This window comes from Rhinopithecus roxellana, chromosome 17 (assembly GCF_007565055.1).
Source record: "Rhinopithecus roxellana isolate Shanxi Qingling chromosome 17, ASM756505v1, whole genome shotgun sequence".
NCBI lineage: Eukaryota > Metazoa > Chordata > Mammalia > Primates > Cercopithecidae > Rhinopithecus > Rhinopithecus roxellana.
The window spans coordinates 86,334,959-86,357,107 of NC_044565.1; the positions used below are offsets into that span (position 1 = coordinate 86,334,959).

General features: G+C 40.2%; 1 protein-coding gene across 1 annotated transcript in view; it reads right to left on the minus strand.

Annotated features, from left to right (window-relative positions):
* Positions 1-22,079, minus strand: part of RTN4 (reticulon 4) — an 81,239-nt gene extending 59,160 nt beyond the window's left edge. The window contains 1 exon segment of the mRNA XM_030921644.1: positions 21,228-22,079. Within this exon segment, the coding sequence (XP_030777504.1) occupies positions 21,228-21,783 (556 nt within the window). The 5' untranslated portion in view covers positions 21,784-22,079.
* Between the last annotated feature and the right edge of the window lie 70 nt (positions 22,080-22,149).

Genomic DNA, 22,149 nt, shown 5'->3' on the forward strand with positions numbered 1-22,149 from the left:
TGTCTTGTTCTAGTCAAGCCAAAAATAAAAAGCTGAATTTGAATAAAATTAACAACTACAAATGTTTAATCTTTTGTTACTGGCATATGTTCAATTTAGAAAAACACTTTTAAAGAATTACGCATTTTCTCTTACATTCTAAGTTGTTACAGTCATTGTACCGTTCTTTGAAGACATTAGTCCTGTGCCAAGGTCCAAATGCCAGAGTCCAAAATACAAAAAATAATAATAATAATTAACTGCCTTTAGGACGACACTATTATTGGTGTTATTTAAAATTAAAATTTAAAATTAACCTAAGTGAGGGCTACTTGTTATTTGTATACACAACTAGTTAGAGACTAAGGCAATTCAATTCCAGAGCCCATTTCCTTAATCACTGTATGTTACAGAACTGAATCTCTCCTCCAAAACTTCCAATATATATCTCCTCCAAAACCCATGTTAAAGCCCCAACCCCGAATGTGACAGTACCTGAAGATGGGGACTTTGGGAGGTGATTAGGGTTAAATGCAGTCGGGGCGGGGGGCGTGGGAGGGCCCTGGGCGGAGGGGATTAGTGCCTTTATAGGAAGAGACACTAGAGAGTTTGCTGTCGTGCTCCCTGTCTCCCCAGGCACACGTAAGAGGTCATGCGAGCACACAGTGAGATGGTGGTCACCTATAAGCCAGGAGAAGAGGCCTCAGAAAGAAATCTACCTTGCCAGCACCTTGATCTTAGACTCACCAGCCTCCAGAACTGTGAGAAGTAAATTTCTGTTCAGCCACCCAGCCTATGGTATTTTGTTATGGCAGCCCAAGCTAACTAACACACTCTGTATTGGTAATATTAACTTTGTACAATGTCATCTTGAACCTGCAGTTGGGAGACCCTAAGCTGTAGGGAAAAGAAAGAAAGATCAGACTGTTACTGTGTCCACGTAGAAAGGGAAGACACAAGAAATTCCATTTTGACCTGCAGCTGAAAAACTGCTTTGCATAAATGCTGTTAATTTGTAACTTTGCCCCAGGCACTTTGCCCCTACCTTGTGCTCACAGAAACATGTGTTGTATGGAATCAAGGTTTAAGGGACCTAGGGCTGTGCAGGACATGCCTTGTTAACAAAATGTTTACAAGGAGTATGCTTGGCAAAAGTCATCACCATTCTCTAGTCTCAATAAACCAGGGGCACAATGCACTGCGAAAAGCCACAGGGACCTCTGTCTTGGAAAACCGGGTATTGTCCAAGGTTTCTCCCCATGTCATAGTCTGAAATATGGCCTCATGGGATGAGAAAGACCTGACTGTCCCCCAGCCCGACACCCATAAAGGGTCTGTGCTGAGGTGGATTAAAGAGGAAAGCCTCTTGCAGTTGAAATAGAGGAAGGCCACTGTCTCTTGCCTGCCCCTGGGAACTGAATGTCTCGGTATAAAACCCGACTGTACATTTGTTCAATTCAGAGATAGGAGAAAAACTGACCTCCACTGAGATGTTTGGTGGAGAGAAACATAATCTGGCCTACGTGCACATCCAGGCATAGCACCTCCCCTTGAATTTAATTATAACACAGATTCTTTTGCTCACATGTTTTCTTGCTGACCGTCTCCTATTATCACCCTGCTCTCCTACCGCATTCCTCTTGCTGAGATAATGAAAATAATCAATAAAAACTGAGGGAACTCAGAGACCGGTGCCGGTGCAGGTCCTTGGTATGCTGAGTACCGGTCTCCTGGGTCCACTGTTGTTTCTCTATACTTTGTCTCTGTGTCTTATTTCTTTTCTCAGTCTCTCGTCCCACCTGACAAGATATACCCACAGGTGTAGAGGGGCAGGCCTCCTCTTCACTAAGCTAAAGATCTTCTACAGTTTACACTAAAGGCCTCTACCATCAGACAATTTGAAAGAGCCTGAGAGATGACTGGAAGGTAATATTCCTTGAACAGAGAGAACCTAACAAATTTAGACAATTTCATCTGGATGGACAAGCTAGACAAGGCTGATCAAAATAGATACAAAGTCCAAGAGATGTAGCTAGCATGAATATGGACTTATCTTCCAAGCGTATTACCCTTAATGAATTAGGAGAGCTAACTTCACAAGGCCCTATATATTTTAGATAAATATATACTGGGCATGATGTCATATTTAAAGGATTCTTAGATGAGGGTGATGACAGGAAATTTATGATGTGTGTTTAAAAGGGTTTCCTCCAACCTAGAGCAATAGGTAGGATGGGCTATCCAGTCAAAGGAGTAACATAATGGCTTATAAGATTTTTAAATAAAGTGCATATATATGTGTACACATTTTTAAAAGATTACTTGCTATGTGATCTTAAATTACAGTTTCTCATTTGTAAAATGAAGGAAAGTTCCCTTCAGCTAAAATAACGAATTATTAGCTTGTATAAAACTGAAATTTGAGGGACAAAGAGTAAAACCAAATAATTACACAGCTGCTCCATCTAAATAAGAGTTAACCAATTCTGAACAAAATGGTTGCCTTTTTTATCTAGACAATATAGTTAAAAGCCATTAATTCAGAGGCTTGTCTATCTGGAAAGTGAACTGGAAACATGTCTTATTTTTAAAACTAGTGGGAAAACAAACTACATCTAAATTTGTGCCATAATTTTGAAGTTTTTTTTAATATACTGTACTCTTATTCCTACCTAGCACAATAATCTCTTATAATAAAAACTATATTCCTGGAATTTTTCTAAGTAAAAAAGTTTTCAAATTGGTATTTCAAAGATTCATTATGTTTAAGAAAAAAAGAAAAATCTTCATTTTGTAAAATGGGATTAAATCCAGAGTTAGCCATAAAACAAGTACTACATTTCTAAAAGCTCTCAAAAAAAAAAAAAAAAAAAAAACCAGAATAGTTATCTTCTGGGCCTTCAAGAATACAGCTCAGACTCCTAATAAAGCAATCATGGGTCATGAAATTGAATTGCCTAAGTTCAAATCACAAATCCATCACTTACAATGGTGTAACTCTTAGCCTTTCTGTGCCTCACGAAATTTGTAAAGTAAGGATAATAATAGTACCTACCTCAAAATGTTGTGAAGGAGGGAGAGGAAAAGAAAAAAGAAGTAACAACCTGCCCTAAGTCACAGAGCTAGGAGGCCAGAGGGTCAGAATTCAAAACATCTAATTCCCAAGTCTTTGTGCTTTATTACTATTATTTTTTAGCTAGGCTTCCTCAAAGCATAAGATGTGCTTCATCTGAAGAATGTGTTTATGTACGAGTGCAACTGGTACAATCCTTCCCACTGTATCAGCCCCTCAAGTCTGTTCACCTCAAACAAGGATAAATTGTCACCCAGTAAATACCTTGCAATTAGCACAAATATTTCATTGATCAATTGCTTCTATTCTACAATATAACAACATTTATAGAAACATTAATGTGGGACAGGTACTGTGCTGAGCCGGCACATATGATTCAGAAGTTCATTCAGTTCTCAAAACTACCTTGTAAGGTAGGTACTACTCTTACCCCGTTTCACATATGAGAAAACACAGGCATTTAAATCATATCTAATTATAATACTAGAAAAAACCTGCATTTTAAAACCATAGAACTTCTGCTTCTGGCTATGAGATTAATTACAACAGACTAATTCTTCCAATATAAGCAACTAAAAATATGGGCAAAATACTGGAAGCAACTATCTCAAGACACTGGACAAGAGGCAGGACAGCAGTGTGAATCCTGAGGAAAGGAAAACCTGCGAGATGACTACCCTGCTTTCTGTCTGAAGGCACAATCTGGTCTACAGTACAGAGAGAAGCCCAAGAACACTGCAAACTCTTGCTAAGCTGACGAGGCTGAGGAGTTGTCTGGAATTTGTGGGACAGGGTAACATACAAAGAAAAGCTTCACAGAAAAGGAGCTCCAGAAATCTGGATAGGGGTTCCTCTTAAACCTCTGGGTGAATACTACGCTGCATGTGCACAGCACAAGACTCGGCAAAGCCTAGCCAAGAAACCTATAGTAGATCTGCAAGCTAACTGGATTACATCAAAGGTCAGAAAGTGCTGGAAGACCTGACCTAAAAATTCTGACCAGGCAGAGAGGAAAGATCTCACTAAACACCTCAAGCAGGACTACTCTAAGCCTAAAGGACACTCTAGACCAAGAGTCAGCAAGCCATGGCTCATGAGCCCACATTGTATTGAAACACAGCCACACCCATTCACTTCTGTACTGTCTATAGCTACTTTTGCACAATAAAAACAGAGATGAACAGTTTAGACAAAGGCTGTATGGCCCACAAGCCTAAAATATTTACTCTAACTGGCCCTGTAAGTCTGCAGACCCCCGCCTCTAGACTCACCCTCACTTTACAACCAAAACTTGAAAGGGTCAAAATGATTTTCCAGCAAATTAACTGCCTGCCAGAACAAAGTTAAAACCACCGAATCCATGACATACAGTATAAAATAAAAAACTACTGGACATGTAAAGCAGCAAGAAAATACGACCATAAATAAGAAAGAATAGCAAATATAAACAAACAAATAACGTAGATGTTGGGTTTGCTTTTTTTTTTTTTTTTTTTTTGAGGTGGAGTCTCACTCTGTCACTCAGGCTGGAGTACAGTGGGGCTATCTTGGCTCACTGCAACCTCCACCTCCCAGGTTCAAGCAATTCTCCTGCCTCAGCCTCTGAGTAACCGGGATTACAGGTGTCCGCCATCACACCCAGCTAATTTTTGTATTTTTAGTAGAGACGGGGTTTCACCATGTTGGCCAGGCTGGTCTCAAATTCCTGACCTCAAGTGATCTGCCAGCCTCAGCCTTCCAAAGTGCTGGAATTACAAGTGTGAACTTCCACACCTGGCCTGGATTAGCAAATTATTAAAATGAAAATTAAAATAGCTATTAAGTTATTAAGTACAGAAAGAGACATATAGAGTAGACAGGGAATCTTGGTGGAGAAATATAGACTAAAGGACCAAATGGAGATGCTAGAACTGTAAATTATATTAACTGAAAAAAAAATCACTAGATCAACTTAAAGACAGATTAGACAATACAGAAAAAAAGATTTATTGATAAACAAACTTAAAGAAAGATCAACAGAAATTATCCAAACTGAAACACAGCATGGGAAAAGCGCCAAGTGAAAAAAGGAACAGTGCCTCAGTGCTGAGAGACAATCAAGGAGTTAAAATACCTATAATTGCAGTCCCTTTAAAAAGTAACAGTGGGCCAGGTGCAGTGGCTCACGAGGTCAGAAGTTCGACACCAGCCTGACCAACATGTGAAACCCCATCTCTACTAAAAATACAAAAATTAGCTGAGCATGGTGGTGCGTGCCTGTAATCCCAGCTACTCAGGAGGCTGAGGCAGGAGAATTGCTTGAACCCGGGAAGCGGAGGTTGCAGTAAGCCGAGATCACGTCACTGCACTCCAGCCTGGATGATGGAGCAAGACTCCATCTCAAAAAAAAAAAAAAAAAAAAAAAAGCAACAGTGGCCAGGCATGGTAGCTCATGCCTATAACCCCAGCAGTTTGGGAGGTCAAAGTGGGAGGATCACTTGAGGTCAGGAGTTGGACACCAGTTTGGACAACAGAGTGAGACCCTATCTGTACAGAAAACTTAAAAATTAGCCAGTGTAGTGGTACACACTTTTAGTTCTAGCAACTCAGGATGCTGAAGTGGGAGGATCACTCAAGCCCAGGAGTTTGAGGCTGTAACATGTCATGATCATGCCACTGCACTCCCACCTGGATAACACAGTAAGACCCTGTCTCTTAAAAAAAAGACTGAAGAAATTAAAAAAAAAAAAAGATAAAGTGGTCTTAAGTAATGCTTAGAGAGAAATCTATAGCTTTTAAATGCTTTTAGAAAAAAGGCTTAAAATCAAAGTGTAAAGCTTCCACTTTAAAAGAGCAAGTTAAATCCAAACAGGTAAAAGAAAATAAGTAGTAAAGAGCAGAAACCAATGATAGAAAACAGATTTTAAAAAATCAATAAAACAAAAAGTTGCTTCCCTGAAAAGAGCAACAGAATTGATAATCACCTAAAATGATCAAGAGAGACAGAGAGAGGAAGCAAGTATTGAAAATAAAAGAGGGACTATTACTGTAGGTCCTAAAAACATAAGAGAACATTATGCACAAATTCATGGCAATAAATTAGACAACTTAGATGAGCAGACAACTTCCTTGATGTCTACTTATCAAAATGAAATAGACAAGTTTCTTTATACCCAGTCATCAAAATGAAATAGATGCATTCCTTGAAAGACACAAATTACCAAAACTGACACAAGCAGAAATCAAAAATCAGAATAGCCCTATATGACTATACCTGTAATTTAAAACCTCCACGAAGAAAATTCCAAGCACAGATGGAGCACATAATCATTAGTGAATTTTATAAAACATCTAATCAATAGTACCAACCTTACACAAACTCTTTCAGCATATAAAGGAAAAGCAAACGCTTCCCCAAAATTTTTATAGATTTATGCATTAATACCAAAACCAGAGAAGAACATTACAAGAAAATTAAAATTAATTTATATAACATTATTCCTCATAACCACACATGCAAAAAATCTTCAATAAAATAGTAGCAGATTGAACCCAGCAACTCATAAAAAGTATAATAATCACCAAATGGGGTTTAATTCCAGGAAGGTAAGATTGATTTAACATTCAAAATCAAACAATAGGCCATGCTCAGTGGCTCCTGCCCGTAGTCCCAGCACTGTGGGAGGCCGAGGCGGGCAGATCACTTGAGGCCAAGAGTTTGAGACCAGCCTGGGCAACATGGTAAGACCCTGTCTCCACCAAAAATACAAAAATTACCCAGGTGTGGTGGCGTGCACCTGTAGTCCCAGCGACTCGGGAGGCTGAGGCATGAGAAACGCTTGAAACCAGGAGGCAGAGGTTGCAGTGAGCCAAGATCATGCCACTGCACTCCAGCCCAGGCAACAGAGCGAGACTCTGTCTCAAAAAAAAATAAATAAATAAAATTAAAAATTAAAAAATTAAAAAATTTTATAAAATCAAATAATGAAATTCACTATAGTAACAACAGCCCGAAAAAGAAAAACCAGATGATCATCTCAACAAATGTCAAAAATTTATCTGACAAACTTCAACACCTGTTATCATAAAAATTATCAGCAAACTAGGAATAGTAGGAAGCTTTCTCAACCTAAGAGTCAGGATATCTACGAAAAAATACACAGCTAACATCATACTTAAAGATGAAAGACTAATGCATTCGCTCAAGATTCTGCGTAAAACGAGCAATCTACCAGGCTTCTCATAAAGATCTGAAGAGAAAAGTAAAACTATCTTAACTTACAGACAACAGGACTGTGTAATTGGAAAATCCTAAGGATTCAAAATAAAATAACCCTACCAAACCTGGTAGTGAATTTACAAGGATATAGGATAGATGCAAAGACAGTATACAAAACTTAACTCTATTTCCATATAGTAGCAACAAATGGAAAATGAAAATATTTTCTAAATATCATTTACTATAACAAAAAAACATAAAATATTTAGGCATAAATTTAACAAGAGGTGCACAAAATTGCTATACTGAAAAACACTGCTGAGAAATTACAGATGATCTAAACAACAGCGATAGCACATTCATGGGTTGAAAGATGTTAATATTGTTGAGTGTCAGGAAGCAGTTCTCTATGAGTATATTATGTTTTTACACATCTTCCCTATGTTCCTATCTTTTAAAAATGTTTGTATTGTGAACAGCCTCGGAAAACAGATAGTTTCTTCTTCTTCAGCAACAAGCAGCCATGTTTATTGTGTGACACAAAAGATTTGTTTCCCTAAGCTTAAGATTTCTGTCCTATAATACAACCTGCTACAGCTGCAGATCTCACTCAGCCATCTCAGTGTTGCTCCATGTGAAATGGGGCTGAGGGAACTAGCACAAGAAAATGCTAATATTCTGGCTATTGTCACTGCTGTGAGTAATAAAGGTCCTCTGCCTCTGACCCAGGCATCTTACATCCTCTGTCAGCATCCATGAAACTATGTAACAGGCTAACTTGTTACCTTTGAAGTAGTGTAAAATCTCAAATCCTAAGATGTCACTTATTCCCCCCTACTAAGTTAAAGATTCAATGCAATCCCAATCAAATTCGTAACAGGAATTTTATAGAAATGAACAAGCTGATTCTGAAATTTATGCAGAAAATACTAGATACCTAGAAAACACAAAACAATTCTGAAAAAAGATCAAACTTGCAGTCACACTACTTAATTTATGACTTGCTATAAAGCTACAATAATCAAGTAATGGCATAAGGATAGAACAATCAGTAACACAAAATACATGTATATAAATAGACACACTTCATATGGTCAATTTTTTTTTCCCAAAGGCATCAAAGCAATTCAATAGAAAAAGAAAAATATTTTCAAAAAACTCTGCTGGGAAAACTGGATATTATATGCATGGAAAAAAAACAAATCTGGATCTACGGTAACTCATACCATAGACAAAAAGTACCTCAAAATGGATCAAGACAAACAAAAGCTAAAACTATCAAACTTCTAGAAGAAAACAAAGTGTCTTCACAATCTTGGAAGTAGGCAAAAATGTCTTAGACATCACAAAGAAAGCACTAACCATGAAAGAAAAAGTAATTATGACTTCTCAAAATTAAAAACTTATACTCATCCAAAGAAACGATCGATAAAATTAATAGGCAAGCTATAGACTAGCAGAATATATTCACAACACATGTATCAGACCAAAGATTTGTATCCATAATATATAGAGATAACTCTTACAAATATGTAGGAAAAAAGGCATACAACCCAATTTAAGAATGGGCAAATTACTTGAACAGACACTTCACCAAAGAAAACATAGCACATAAAGGACATGTAAAAGTCCTCCAATTCATTAGTCACTAGGGAAATCTAAATTAAGATCACAATGAGGAACCACTACATAACCACTAAAATGGTTAGAATTCAAAAAACTGACAATATCAAATGTTGGTGCAAATGTAGAGCCACTAGAATTCTCACACATTGCTGGTGGAAGTGGTTGGGGGAACAGTTAAGCAACTTCTTATAAAGTTAAATATATAGTTACCCCATGACTCAGCAATTCTACTCTCAAGTATTTACCTAAGAGAAATGAAAATATATGCATACAAAAATGTCTATGTAAGAATGTTCACAGCATTCTTTTGTTCATGGTAACCAAAAAATATAATCCAAACGCCCAACAAGTGAATAAATAATTAAACTGTGCTATATTCTTAGTGTGGAATACCACTCAGCAGTAAAAAGGAACAAATTAGTAATACCTGCAGCATCATTAGTAAGTCTTAAAAGCATCATGCTGAATGCAAGTAGCCAAGCACAAAATGTATGATTCCATTCATACAGATTGATGCTTTAAAATACGTAAAACTCATCTATGATGAAAGAAATCAAAACAGTAGTTGTTTGGGATTGGTGTAGGAGGTAGGAACCAGAGCAAAGAATTGAAGGACTGACTGCTAAGGACCCAAGAGATCTTTCTAGGATGATAGAAATGTTGTATATCTTGTCAGGGATGTGGATTAAATAAATGTATCCATTTGTCAAAATGTAAAACTGTTAAAACTTAAGATCTGTGCATTTTACTGCAGGTAAATTGTATCTTAATAAAAACATTAGGCCGGGCGCAGTGGCTCAAGCCTGTAATCCCAGCACTTTGGGAGGCCGAGACGGGCGGATCACGAGGTCAGGAGATCGAGACCATCCTGGCTAACACAGTGAAACCCCATCTCTACTAAAAATACAAAAACTAGCCGGGTGAGGTGGCGGGCGCCTGTAGTCCCAGCTACTCGGGAGGCTGAGGCGGGAGAATGGCACAAACCCGGGAGGCGGAGCTTGCAGTGAGCTGAGATCCGGCCACTGCACTCCAGTCCGGGCGACAGAGCGAGACTATGCCTCAAAAAAAAAAAAAAAAAAAAAAAAAAAAAAACATTAAAATGAAAAAAGTATATGGGCATTCTTCAACAAATAAATTGCAGAGAGAGAGAGAGACACCACAAGCAAGGGAGAACCTGTCAACAGATTAAAAGACTAATAAATCAAATTGATCTACTGTAATATGTGGACCTTACTTGAATTCTGATTCTAACTGTTTAAAAAAAAAAGACCATTTATGACATTCAGTAAAGCTCACACCAGCACTTTGGGGGAACGAGACAGGTGAATCACCTGAGGTCAGGAGTTCGAGACCAGCCTGCCCAATATGGTGAAAACCCATTCTCTACTAAAAATACAAAAATTAGCCAGGTGTAGTTTTGGGTGCCTATAATCACAGCTACTCGGAGACTGAGGCAGGAGAATCACTTAAACCCAGGAGGTGAAGGTTGCAGTGAGCCAAAATTACACCACTGCACTCCAGCCTGGGTGACAAGAGCGAAACTCCATCTCTAAATAAATAAATGGAAATGTGAACATTAGCTGGATGCTTGATACTAATTCTACTGTATTGAAGCCATTTTAACCACAGTTTTACCCTCAACTCTTTTAGTAGTCCATTAAAATATATACGTTTGATTCTATCAATGTTAAACTTAACCATAGCCCCACAACATGTTTCATTAACAAAATTTTAATAAGGGAACAAGAGAGGGTAAATGAGAAGGTATGCTGTAGGTGGCAGTTTCTCAGTCCTTGTTCAAAAGTGGTATCTTATAGCCCTAATCCTTATGGTCGATCTGTGTGTAGTACAGACGGCCTACAAAATATAATGAAATACTTACTTGATCTTCCATATTCTGATTTTCAATAATTCACCTATGCAGTTTTTATCAAGTTATTTTACATAAAATTTGGTTTTTACACAAAATTAAAATATCAGAATTTGGTAAAATAAAACTTTCCATAATTTAACAATGATGTTGATGAACTGAGACTGAGAAATTCTAAAGACAATATTTATGAAAGGGATTTATATCACAGATACAAGCATCTTTGGTAACCTCTTCAGAAAAGAAAAGAATAAATAAAAGTAAATTCCCTTATTTTCTGAGATCAAAACCTCTAGTACCTTAAAAACAAAAAAAGTTGTCATGCTTTTAGGTCATAGGTCACCTTCATCTAGGGTTGCCAGGGCACTGAGATAAATGAACTTAATAATGGCACCTTCCAATTAGGCGAGTTTACAAATCAACCTACAAAGTTGGGGAGAAAGAACATGTAGGCAGACCTGGAATCCTTAAGCAAGCTTCTCTCTTTCCACAAAAGCAGTTCAGAGATCTGTAAATATGTCCCGTAAGGCCAATCACAAAACTCCTCTGGTTTTAAGAGCAGAAGATTCTTTATAACTAGGGGCTTGTATTTTTTCCTTAATCTGCTACCTGTACCTCTCATAAGTACAACCTCTATCCATCTTTCTTGTCCTCTAACTCAGCCCTAGGCCTAGTTTAAAAAAAAAAAAAAAAGGAACATATTAATTTTTTTCTTAATATTGAACTTCTAAGAGACCACCAATATAAGCAGCAACTCCAAACTCTTGAACAACAAAACTTTACAAACTTTCTGTATCTGTGGTAACAATTCCATCAATGAAAAGAACAAGCTATTAAAGAAATAATCATTTTTGAAAAGTAGGGCCGGGCGCGGTGGCTCAAGCCTGTAATCCCAGCACTTTGGGAGGCCGAGACGGGCGGATCACGAGGTCAGGAGATCGAGACCATCCTGGCTAACACGGTGAAACCCCGTCTCTACTAAAAAATACAAAAATCTAGCCGGGCAAGGTGGCGGGCGCCTGTAGTCCCAGCTACTCGAAGGCCGAGGCAGGAGAATGGCATAACCCGGGAGGCGGAGCTTGCAGTGAGCTGAGAACCGGCCACTGCACTCCAGCTTGGGCGACAGAGCGAGACTCCGTCTCAAAAAAAAAAAAAAAAAAAAAAAAAGAAAAAAAAAAAAAGAAAAAAAGGCCAGGCGCGGTGGCTCAAGCCTGTAATCCCAGCACTTTGGGAGGCCGAGACGGGTGGATCACGAGGTCAGGAGATCGAGACCATCCTGGTCTACACGGTGAAACCCCGTCTCTACTAAAATATACAAAAAACTAGCCGGGCGACGAGGCGGGCGCCTGTAGTCCCAGCTACTCGGGAGGCTGAGGCAGGAGAATGGCGTAAACCCAGGAGGCGGAGCTTGCAGCGAGCCGAGATCGCGCCACTGCACTCCAGCCTGGGCGACAGAGCTAGACTCCGTCTCAAAAAAAAAAAAAAAAAAAGAAAAGAAAAGTAGAGGGCCACCTATGTAAAGAGACTGCTTTTTAAAAAAAATGCAGTATTTGGCAGCTATAGCTCCTACTACAGGAGTACAGAGAATATTTTTTTCATTCGCAACACAATTTTTTTTTTGAAATGAAAAAGCAGGAAGACTTAGCTTTCTTTCTCAGTCAATTATCAACTGAAAAGAGAGAGCCAAATACCTGTATAATTCAGTATGTTTCAAGGAGGCTAGAATATTTATTTTTAAAAGTCTCTAGTTCACCTAATTATATGCTAATTTTTTAAATACATGTTAATAAAAACCATGTGTTTATGGAAAAATACACAATATTAACACTGAAAGTATTTCGATTCTCCCCAAAATTAATCCATAAATGTAATGCAACCTACTAAAACTCCAACAGAGGGAGAGGGGACAAGATAAAAAAATTTTAAGATGAGGTAGAAAATTACACACACATAAAATTATAGCACAACAATCTGATACTTCTGTGTGATCTGACAGATAAATGGAAAAGCAGAGGAAATATTTCACCCATACTACAAGAATATGACAAAAATGGTACTTCAAAGTGGTTAAGAAGGATAATTCAAAATAAAAGGTATTGGAACAAATGGGAAATAATCTTGAAGTATAAAATTATTTCACTACTTCACTTTCTAGAACAAACTGCAGATAAATCAAATAATTAAATGTTAAAATGAAATCATAAAATGTATAAAAGTACTCACTAGGAGTAAACATGGGGGAAAATTTTTATGATCCTCAAGAAGGATTTTCTAAGAACTACATAAAACTCAATTACTTTTTTGACTTTTATGACTCAAAGCCACAAAAGAAAATGATAAATCTGACTACATAAAAATGTCTAAACAGAAAAATATACCACATGGTCAAAATACAAATAACAAATAAAAAGTTTTCAAGACATATGACAAAAGGCTAGTTACCTTACAATGCAGATTAAGTGAGTCTACACGTGAGACCAAAAACCCAAAAGAATAGGCAAAAGCTGTGATCAGAAAAAAACTGACACCTAAGTCTATGAAAAATGACTCAAATGTAAATTAAAAGAACAATTTGCTAAACAATGTATTAGTTCACTAATATGCTGTGTTCGTAAAGATATAAGGGAAAAGGTACCTTAACAGGTTAGTGGGAATAAATGTTGGAACAATTCTTTGAATGACACTTGCATTAGCTACCAACATTTTAAATGCAAATATCCTTTGAACCAATAATTCTACTTGCACAGATTTATCCTACAACATATATAATGGCATGTATTCCCAAAGAAGTATATACAAGGGTGTTCACAGAAATATTATTTGTAAGAGAAAAAAATTAAGTATCAACCTAAATAACCATCAATAAGGGACTGATTAAATAAAATATGGTACATCCCCAGAGTCCTCTGCATCTGTTTTTGTGGAAAATTAAGTGAAAAAGATATACATGTATAAATATTTTTCCACAGATTATCTCTAAACAGATATTCAAGAAACTACTAACAGAGGGTGGATCTACAGAAGACAATCTGTGGAAATCTGGGTAACAGCTAGAAAGAGTTACTTTTCTGTATATTCTTGTAGTACCGTTTGGAATTTTTAACTTGTATATATAAATAAATAAATGCTTTCATATGATTTGGGATTTTTATCGTGAGAAAATACTACAGTAATTCTAGAACTATACAGAATATGAAGATCAGCCATCTTACTCATTCAACAAACTGAGTGCCTATCACATCTAAGGCACTGCAATGCAGATACAATGCATACAGTCCATCTCCTCAAGGAAAAAGTTAATAGCACCTTTCCTCAAGCAATACACCATCTGGTGGAGAACAGAAATCAGTAACCATACCATTACCTTTTATAGAATGATATATACTATGAAGAGATAAGAACAGAATGTTATGGAAACACATGATGGAAGCAACTTAAAAATCAATGATCATTCCAAGAAACATAAAAATCAATAGCTTAAATATGAAATTATCAACTCCTCCTTTGGGGTTAAAAAGGATGATGGCATTAGTTTGAGAAAATCTTAGCATCAGTAAAGCTGGGTCTCATCATTTTGCATACCTATGTACTGCACTAGCTATCCACAAAGGTCACATTCATTCAAACACTACTAACTATAGTTTTACCATTACAGTTCCCATCCCTAGTGCTGTCATCCTCAGAACCTGATCCCTTTAGAAACAAGAACAAAAAGTCTCAAAGAATGTACCATAAGTATAGTATATCTGCAACATTTACTTCTACTTATTTAGGGGTTCCAGGAAGAACCAAGAAATAGCCATTCAGTTGATACTTTTATCCTAGGCTAGCAAAGTACTTTAAAAAGGAACCATTAAATTGAGGCTTTGAATCAGCAGTTATTCAAATAAGTTGCTTGAAGGTATATTATGAAAGTAACTGGCAGAGCACAGTGGCTCACACCTGTAATCTCAACACTTTCAGGGGTCGAGGCGGGAGAATTGCTTGGGCCCAGGAGTTCAAGGCCAACATAGTAAGACCTCATCTTTAAAAAAATAAAAATAAGGCTGGGAGCAGTGGCTCATACCTGTAATCCCAGCACTTTGGGAGGCTGAGGGAGGTGGGTCACCTGAGGTCAGGAGTTCAAGATCGGCCTGGCCAACATGGTGAAACCCCGTCTCTACTAAGAATACAAAAATTAGCCAGGCTGTGGTGGCGCATGCCTGGGGTCCCAGCTACTCGGGAGGCTGCGGCAGGAGAACTGCTTGAACCTAGGAGGTGGAGGTTGCAGTGAGCTGAGATTGCGCCACTGCACTCCAGCCTGGGCTACAGAGCAAGACTCCACCTCAAAAATAAAATAAAATAAAGTAAAATAAAATAAAATAAAAATAAAAATAAATTTAGGCTAGGGCGTCATGGCTCATGCCTGTAAACCCAGCACTTTGAGAGGACTGCTTGAGCTCAGGAGTTTGAGGCCAGCTTGGGCAACATGGCGAAACCCTGTCTCCACAAGAAATACAAAAATTACGTGCCTGTGGTCCCAGCTACTTGGGAGGTTGAGGCGGCAAGATCACTTGAGCCCAGAAAAATGAGGCTGCAGTGAGCCAAGACTGCACCACTATACTTCAGCCTGGGTGAAAGAGCAAGATCCTGTCTCCAAAATATAAATAAATGTAAATTTTAAAAATAAAATTAAATTAAAAAAAAATTTAAAAACAGCCAGCATGGGGGTGTGCACCTGTAGTCCCAGCTACTTGGGGGGCTCAAGTGGGAGGACTGCTTACGCCCAGGAAGTCAAGGCTATAGTGAGCCATAATCACGCCACTGCACTCCAGCCAGAGCAACAGAGTAAGACTCTGTCTCAAAAACAAACAAACAAACAAACAAACACTTGCCAGGCATGGTTGGTTATGTCCTGTAATCCCAGCATTTGGGAGGCCCAGGCAGGAGGATCGCTTCAGGTCCCAAGTTTGAGACCCACCTGGACAAAAGTGAGACCATCATTTTTTGGTTTTTAGATTTTTTAAAAGAAAATAACTACACATAAAACAAAGCCAATTAATGGACATTAGGTAACATGCTCCTTTTCAGAAATGTTTTTGTAATATGGCAAATCCTTTAAGTTTACAATAACATAGCACTAAAATAGCATGTTTTCTTTTTTTTTTTTTTTTTTTTTTGAGATGGAGTCTCGCTCTGTCGCCCAGGCTGGAGTGCAGTGGCCGGATCTCAGCTCACTGCAAGCTCCGCCTCCGGGGTCCACGCCATTCTCCTGCCTCAGCCTCCCGAGTAGCTGGGACTACAGGCGCCCGCCATCTCGCCCGGCTAATTTTTTGTATTTTTTAAGTGGAGACGGGGTTTCACTGTGTTAGCCAGGATGGTCTCGACCTCCTGACCTTGTGATCCGCCCGCCTCGGCCTCCCAAAGTGCTGGGATTACAGGCTTGAGCCACCGCGCCCGGCCATAAAATAGCATGTTTTCTAAACACTATTCCATGTAGTTATTTATCAGTGGTTCCACGTATATCCATTACTTCATTTTAAAAAGGACTTGAGAGTTTGCAAATTACAAAAAACAAAAAAACAAAACACAAATTTGACACTGAGTTGCTGAGGAACCAATCTGAAACATAATTTACCATATCCATAGGGAGTATACTACTTATTCCCAACTTTTAAAAACAAGAAATGGCTTAACCAGAAATTATTCAGAATGACAAAAATGAAAGTGGGGAATGGACGGGCAAGACTTTCTTGTCTTTAGAAGCATCTACTTACTTCCTGGGAACTTGGACTTTATATTAAGAACTGATACCTAATATTTAAACCATATGTCACTCAAAATCTTAAAATTTCTAATACATGCTCCTATGCCAATAGAAATGATCATATAATACATGGCTTTATAATACTAAAAACTAGTAATTTTTAAGCCCCAACCCATAATCTATATTTATGAGCAATATTCAATTTTATACAAATTTTCATGGCAATTACATTTTGGCAGTCTCTGAAGCTGATTTAATAAGCACTATTATTCTTTTCTTTGTCTTTATATTCATGGTTTCCAAGTCCTATCAATTCGTCTTTCATACAACCTCTTTGTAACCTAACTATACAAACAGATTCACAGCCAATTAAAGAAAGCATGCTTCTTAAATACTCTTGTATTCCTCCCTTCTATTCTATTCCATTTTCACTGAATGAACAAATAATGAACTAGTTGAGGCTCTACTCATCTCTCTCAGAACTACTGTAATAGCTTTCTAAATAATTCATCTATTTTTCCTTCCCACCTATCTTAAATATTGTCACCAATTTTCTAACACCGCTTTCACGGTGCCTTCCCTCAGTTCAAATAACCTTCAATGGCTGTCTTCCCAAAGCCTAAAGCTCTAATTCGAGAGCGGGTGAAAAATAACAACTTTAGAAACAACAATTAATAAAAACATTTTTGGTTTCATAATATAAATTACCAAAAGCAAGGGCAACTGGATAGCAGAGCATGGATTAAAGTGGAATGGTAAAATTCAAATTCCTTAATTTTGCATTCTGTATCTTTCAGAATCCAGATCTACGTATTTTCGGTCTCAATTAACCTTGGTTTAGAACATGTCCAGAGACCAGCTCGAAGTCACCCTTAATTATGTTTCAATTGCTCTCAAATCAATTTCTAGCCAGAGTTTTCTGTGCATATCCTCAAAGCCTAACTTAACCAACCACTAAGCCAAGTATTTTTCCATGAAAAATGGCCCTCAAGTGAAAGGTTTTAGTATCACTTCAGTTACTGCATTGCGATGGAGATGCACTGGGTACAACAGCAAACAGTAAAATTACAACTTATTAACAGATGAAAATCAGGGCTTACTCATAAACAATGTAAACAGCAATGTTAAACAGCCAAGTGTCAATGATCTAGAAACCCTCTCTTCCAGGTAGGTTAGTCTATACTTCTAACCCTGCTCTGCACATTTCTCAGCTTTATCTCACATCAGTCCTCTCAGTAGCCCTGAATCTTCCAAACCTATCTTAGTTCCAAAATCACAATTATTTAATAACCATATTTTTATTTTTTTTAAATGCTAAACATTTTTACTATCACCTGTTAAAGACCCCCAGTGATCTGGGTGGGTGAGGCCACCTCTCCACTCTCCCACTAGTTTTTCTCACTAGTCTTACACTAGATTCTCTGACACAAAGAGCTCATTTCTGCCTCAGGGGTTTGCCCTGAAGTTGCTTGGAAATTTTTTATCTCTGCAGCTCAAATCTCACCTTCTAAGCCTTTCTTAGTGTCACCTAACCTTAAAAAGCCCTCATAAATCTCCATCATTCTCTATGCCATTATCCTGTTTATTTTCCTCATACCACGGCTATTCTGGGTTCTTTATTTATGTGCTTATTATCTGTACTCTCCCAAGGGGGAGAACATGTGTCTTGCTTATTGCTATACCCTCAAAGCTCAGAATAGATCCTGTATCTTGGTAGGTAATCAATAATTGGTTGAATTAATGAACAAACTCTTGAATGCATTAAGAAATCCAGACACATTGAAAATGGTTAACTATCCACGACCATAATCACAATGCTCTTACACTTACTAAAAGAACTAAAGTTTCCCAATAGGTATCATCAATATGGAATTAGGGAACTCTGAACAGGCAATATTCTTTCCCCTTTGCCTTCCAACCTCAGCATTCCAACACACAAGATTCCAAGGGAGTGCTGTCACCCCCTGAATCCCTAATGTTCAAAGACAGAACTCTTTTCTTTGTTCCCATACCAATACAAGATGAGTATGCTTTTGTCAATCATTAAACTTCCTGTGGCCAGGCGCAGTGGCTCACGCCTGTAAACCCAACACTTTGGGAGGCTGAGGCTGGCGGATCACTGGAGGTCAGGAGTTCAAGACCAGCCTGGCCAACATGGTGAAATCCCATCTCTACTAAAAATACAAAAATTAGCTGGGTGTGGTGGCAGGCGCCTGTAATCCCAGCTACTCAGGAGGCTGAAGCAGGAGAATCACTTGACTCTGGGAGGCGGAGGTTGCAGTGAGCCGAGATTGTGTCACTGCACTCCAGCCTGGGCGACAAGAGGGAGACTATCTCAAAAAAAAAAAAAAAAAAAATTCTGTTTAAAACCTTATTTTATATTTTTCTCTGGCCTCAGTTTCCCTCAAGTATGTCTTTTTCGTAAAGAAAAAGATTGTTACTCTTCATCTTCCAAGACCTTTAATATGGCAATTAGTGTTTTGAGTAGTATGGAGGTGAGGAGTATGTCAACATCAAAATATTATTCAAAAGCATCACAATTGGCTTATTTTTCCCCATTGTGGAGAAGTGAATTGAGAAAAAAAAAATCAGACTGATTTTCTTTTAAGAAATGAACCACCTCTAACATCCTACAAGGCTATGAAGATCTCCAAGCAGGCAGTTACACTACTTGATTCTTGACCTTTTATACATAAAGGTCCTACTGCTAGTGGGACACACTTTCCGTCCCCGAAGTAGCAAGTACTTATGAATGCATCTAATTTATTATGCATTCTCAATCTCTAACAAACGTGATTTTTTTTCCCTTCCAAAATAATTTCCCAAGATGAAAACGGCAATAAAACAATGTGCCTAATAATAATACACAATCAGGGACTTAGGTGAAAGAAAGAACTTGAAAACTATTTTACAGACCATACATACAGTCATGCCTCACTGAACAGTGGGAACAGGATCTGAGAAATGTATTGTTAGGCAATTCTGTCGTTGTGCAAATATCAGTGTACTTACACAAACCTAGATGGTAGAGCCTACCATACACCTAGGCTATATGGTATAATCAATTGCTCCTAGGCTACTAACCTATACAGGATGTTACTGTAGGCAACTGTAACACAATGGTATTTGTGTAGTGCTTATCTAAACATACCTAAAATACACTGTAGAAAGGATTAAAAGATGGCACACGTGTACAGGGCACTGGCCATGAATAGAACTTGCAAGCCTAGAAGCTGCTCTGGATGTTAGTAGCGAGTGAATGTGAAGGCCTAGGACATTACCATGCATTACTGTACAACTTACACTCTACGGTTAGGCTACACACAATTTATCTTTAGATATATTTCTTCAACAATAAATTAACCTTAGCTTACTGTAACTTTTCTATTTTATAAACTTTTTGGCTCTTTTGTAATAACGTTAAACTTAAAACACAAACTCCTTTTACAGCTATAGAAAAAAATTTTATATCCTTATTCTATAAGCTTTTTTCTATTTTTTTTTTTTTTAACTTTTGTTACAAACTTAAGATACAAACACATTACCCTAGGCCTACACAGGGTCAGGATCAAGACATCGCCAGTCGGCAGGAATTTTTCAGCTCCATTATAACCTTTCCGGGCCACCGTTGCATATGCGTCTGTCCTTGACCTAAAAGTCGTTATGCGGCACGTGACTGTATTTTGATTCTGTAGCCTAAAACATCACTTCTGAAAAACTGTATTCCTAACCAATATATATGAAAACGTCTGTCTCAAAACACTTCTCTATGTCTCATGGTAAATCTGCCACGAGTTCAATTAGCCAATTCCTGGCAAGGAATCCACAGGTTTTCCCTTCTTTAGGAATGTCAACCATTTTGCCTTTTGTTTTTTTAAGATTCAATTATGATACACTAAGAGGCTGCGCCAAGTCCACACTAACATCAATTCCTCTGACCCTGCAGCTGAAACCCTGGCAGAACTACGCCCCCTCGGAACACAATGCCCAGATCCTCTCTCCCTGGCTCGGTTTAGCTGGTGGGGAGCAGTCCACATAACACCCTGTGAGATGGGCGGTGGCAGGACTTTACCAGAACTCTCTCCTTCCCGTTTCTCCACGCACCACACCACTGGAGGCGCTCTCCCTTCACTGCGGTTGGGTCAATGTGGACGTTTTCCACTCGGCCAGCTCCCCACAAGCACAGAAGGGGGAGGGAAAGCGCAAAGGGGCCACCCACGCCAGGCAGGAGATGAGAAGGGAGCCCAGGGTCGAATGCAGGCCAACAGACCCGCAGCAAAACTGCACCTTTTCCAAAGGAGCAACCCAGACGAGTAGACAAAAGCACCTCCTAAAAAGGTCTGGGTGCCAAGGCCTTTCCTTCCTTACTTCGAAGCCCAACCAACCCAATAAATCCACAACCCTGGTTCCCGGGTACACACCCGGCTCCTACTACGGGTGGGTGCCTAACTTCCGAGAATCGGTACGCTGGGCACCACAGAGGATAGAAGTGGGAGCCGGGTGCGGTGCACGTGTTCCCCGAAACGAAAACGGACAATAAGAACAAGCCCGGGCTCCAAGGGCCGCCCCACCCTTTTCCCCGCGCCTCCAACCAGGCGGGGCGCCATCGCCCCGAAGTCTGCAGACAAAGCCCCCTCGGGGCGGAGAGGAGGGCCCAGCCCAAAGCATCTGGGGCTGCACACAAAAGAGGGAGGAGCGCGAGGGGCGGCGCGAAGCGAGAGGGCGCGGCACTCACCCACGGAGCCCGAGGAGCCCCTGCGCTTGGGCGCGGCCGGGGTGGAGGGGGGCGCGGCGGGAGCCGGGGCGGGCGGGGTCCACGCGGGCTCGGCCTGGGGGCTCACGCTGGCCGGGGGAGGAGGGGGAGGCCGGGCCGGAGGCTCGTCGTCCTCAAGGAGCTTGGAGGGCGAGACTGCGGCAGCAGACAGCGGGGATGGTGCGGGCACCGTCGACGACACCGGGCTCGGGTCCCAAGACGGCTGCCGCTCCGGGGCGGCGGGAGGCGCGGCCGGCAGTGGTCCCCGGGGCGCCGGCGGCACGAAGTCATTTCCGAAGTCCATCAGGGGGGCGCCGGCGGTAGGGGCGGTGGGCACCGGGGCCGCGGACAGCCCAGCGGCGGGCTTCCTCTCCAGCACCTCCAGCTCCTCCAGGTCTTCGTCTTCGTCCTCTTCTTCCTCCTCCTCTTCTTCCTCCTCGTCCTCGGGCTCCCTCACGAACTGATACTTGAACGCGGGCTGCGGCCGGGGTGGGCTGTCCGAGGACGAGACCAGAGGCGACTGGTCCAGGTCTTCCATGGCTGGCGGGTGGAGATGATGCTGCAGCTGCTGCTGCCGCCGCCGGAGCCGCGTCTCAGAGCCGCGGGCGGTTGTGGGGGTTGGGGAGGACTGAGAGGGGCTGGGCCGAGCGAGCCGAGGGACCTACTGTGGTGACGGCTCCCGGAACAATGAGACTGCTCCTCCTGCCTCCGCGCCGGTGATGCGCCACCCGCCCTGTCCCCAGTTGCAGCCGCCGCCGCCCAAACGAGCTAGGAGAGAGGCCAGCGGACTCTCCGCCCAGTTTGGCGTGACTCACCCTACCCGGGGGAGGGCAGGGACTGGCGCGGGAGGAAGAGAGCCAATCGGCTACAGGATAGAGAAGATAGGCGACCAGCCAGGCCAACG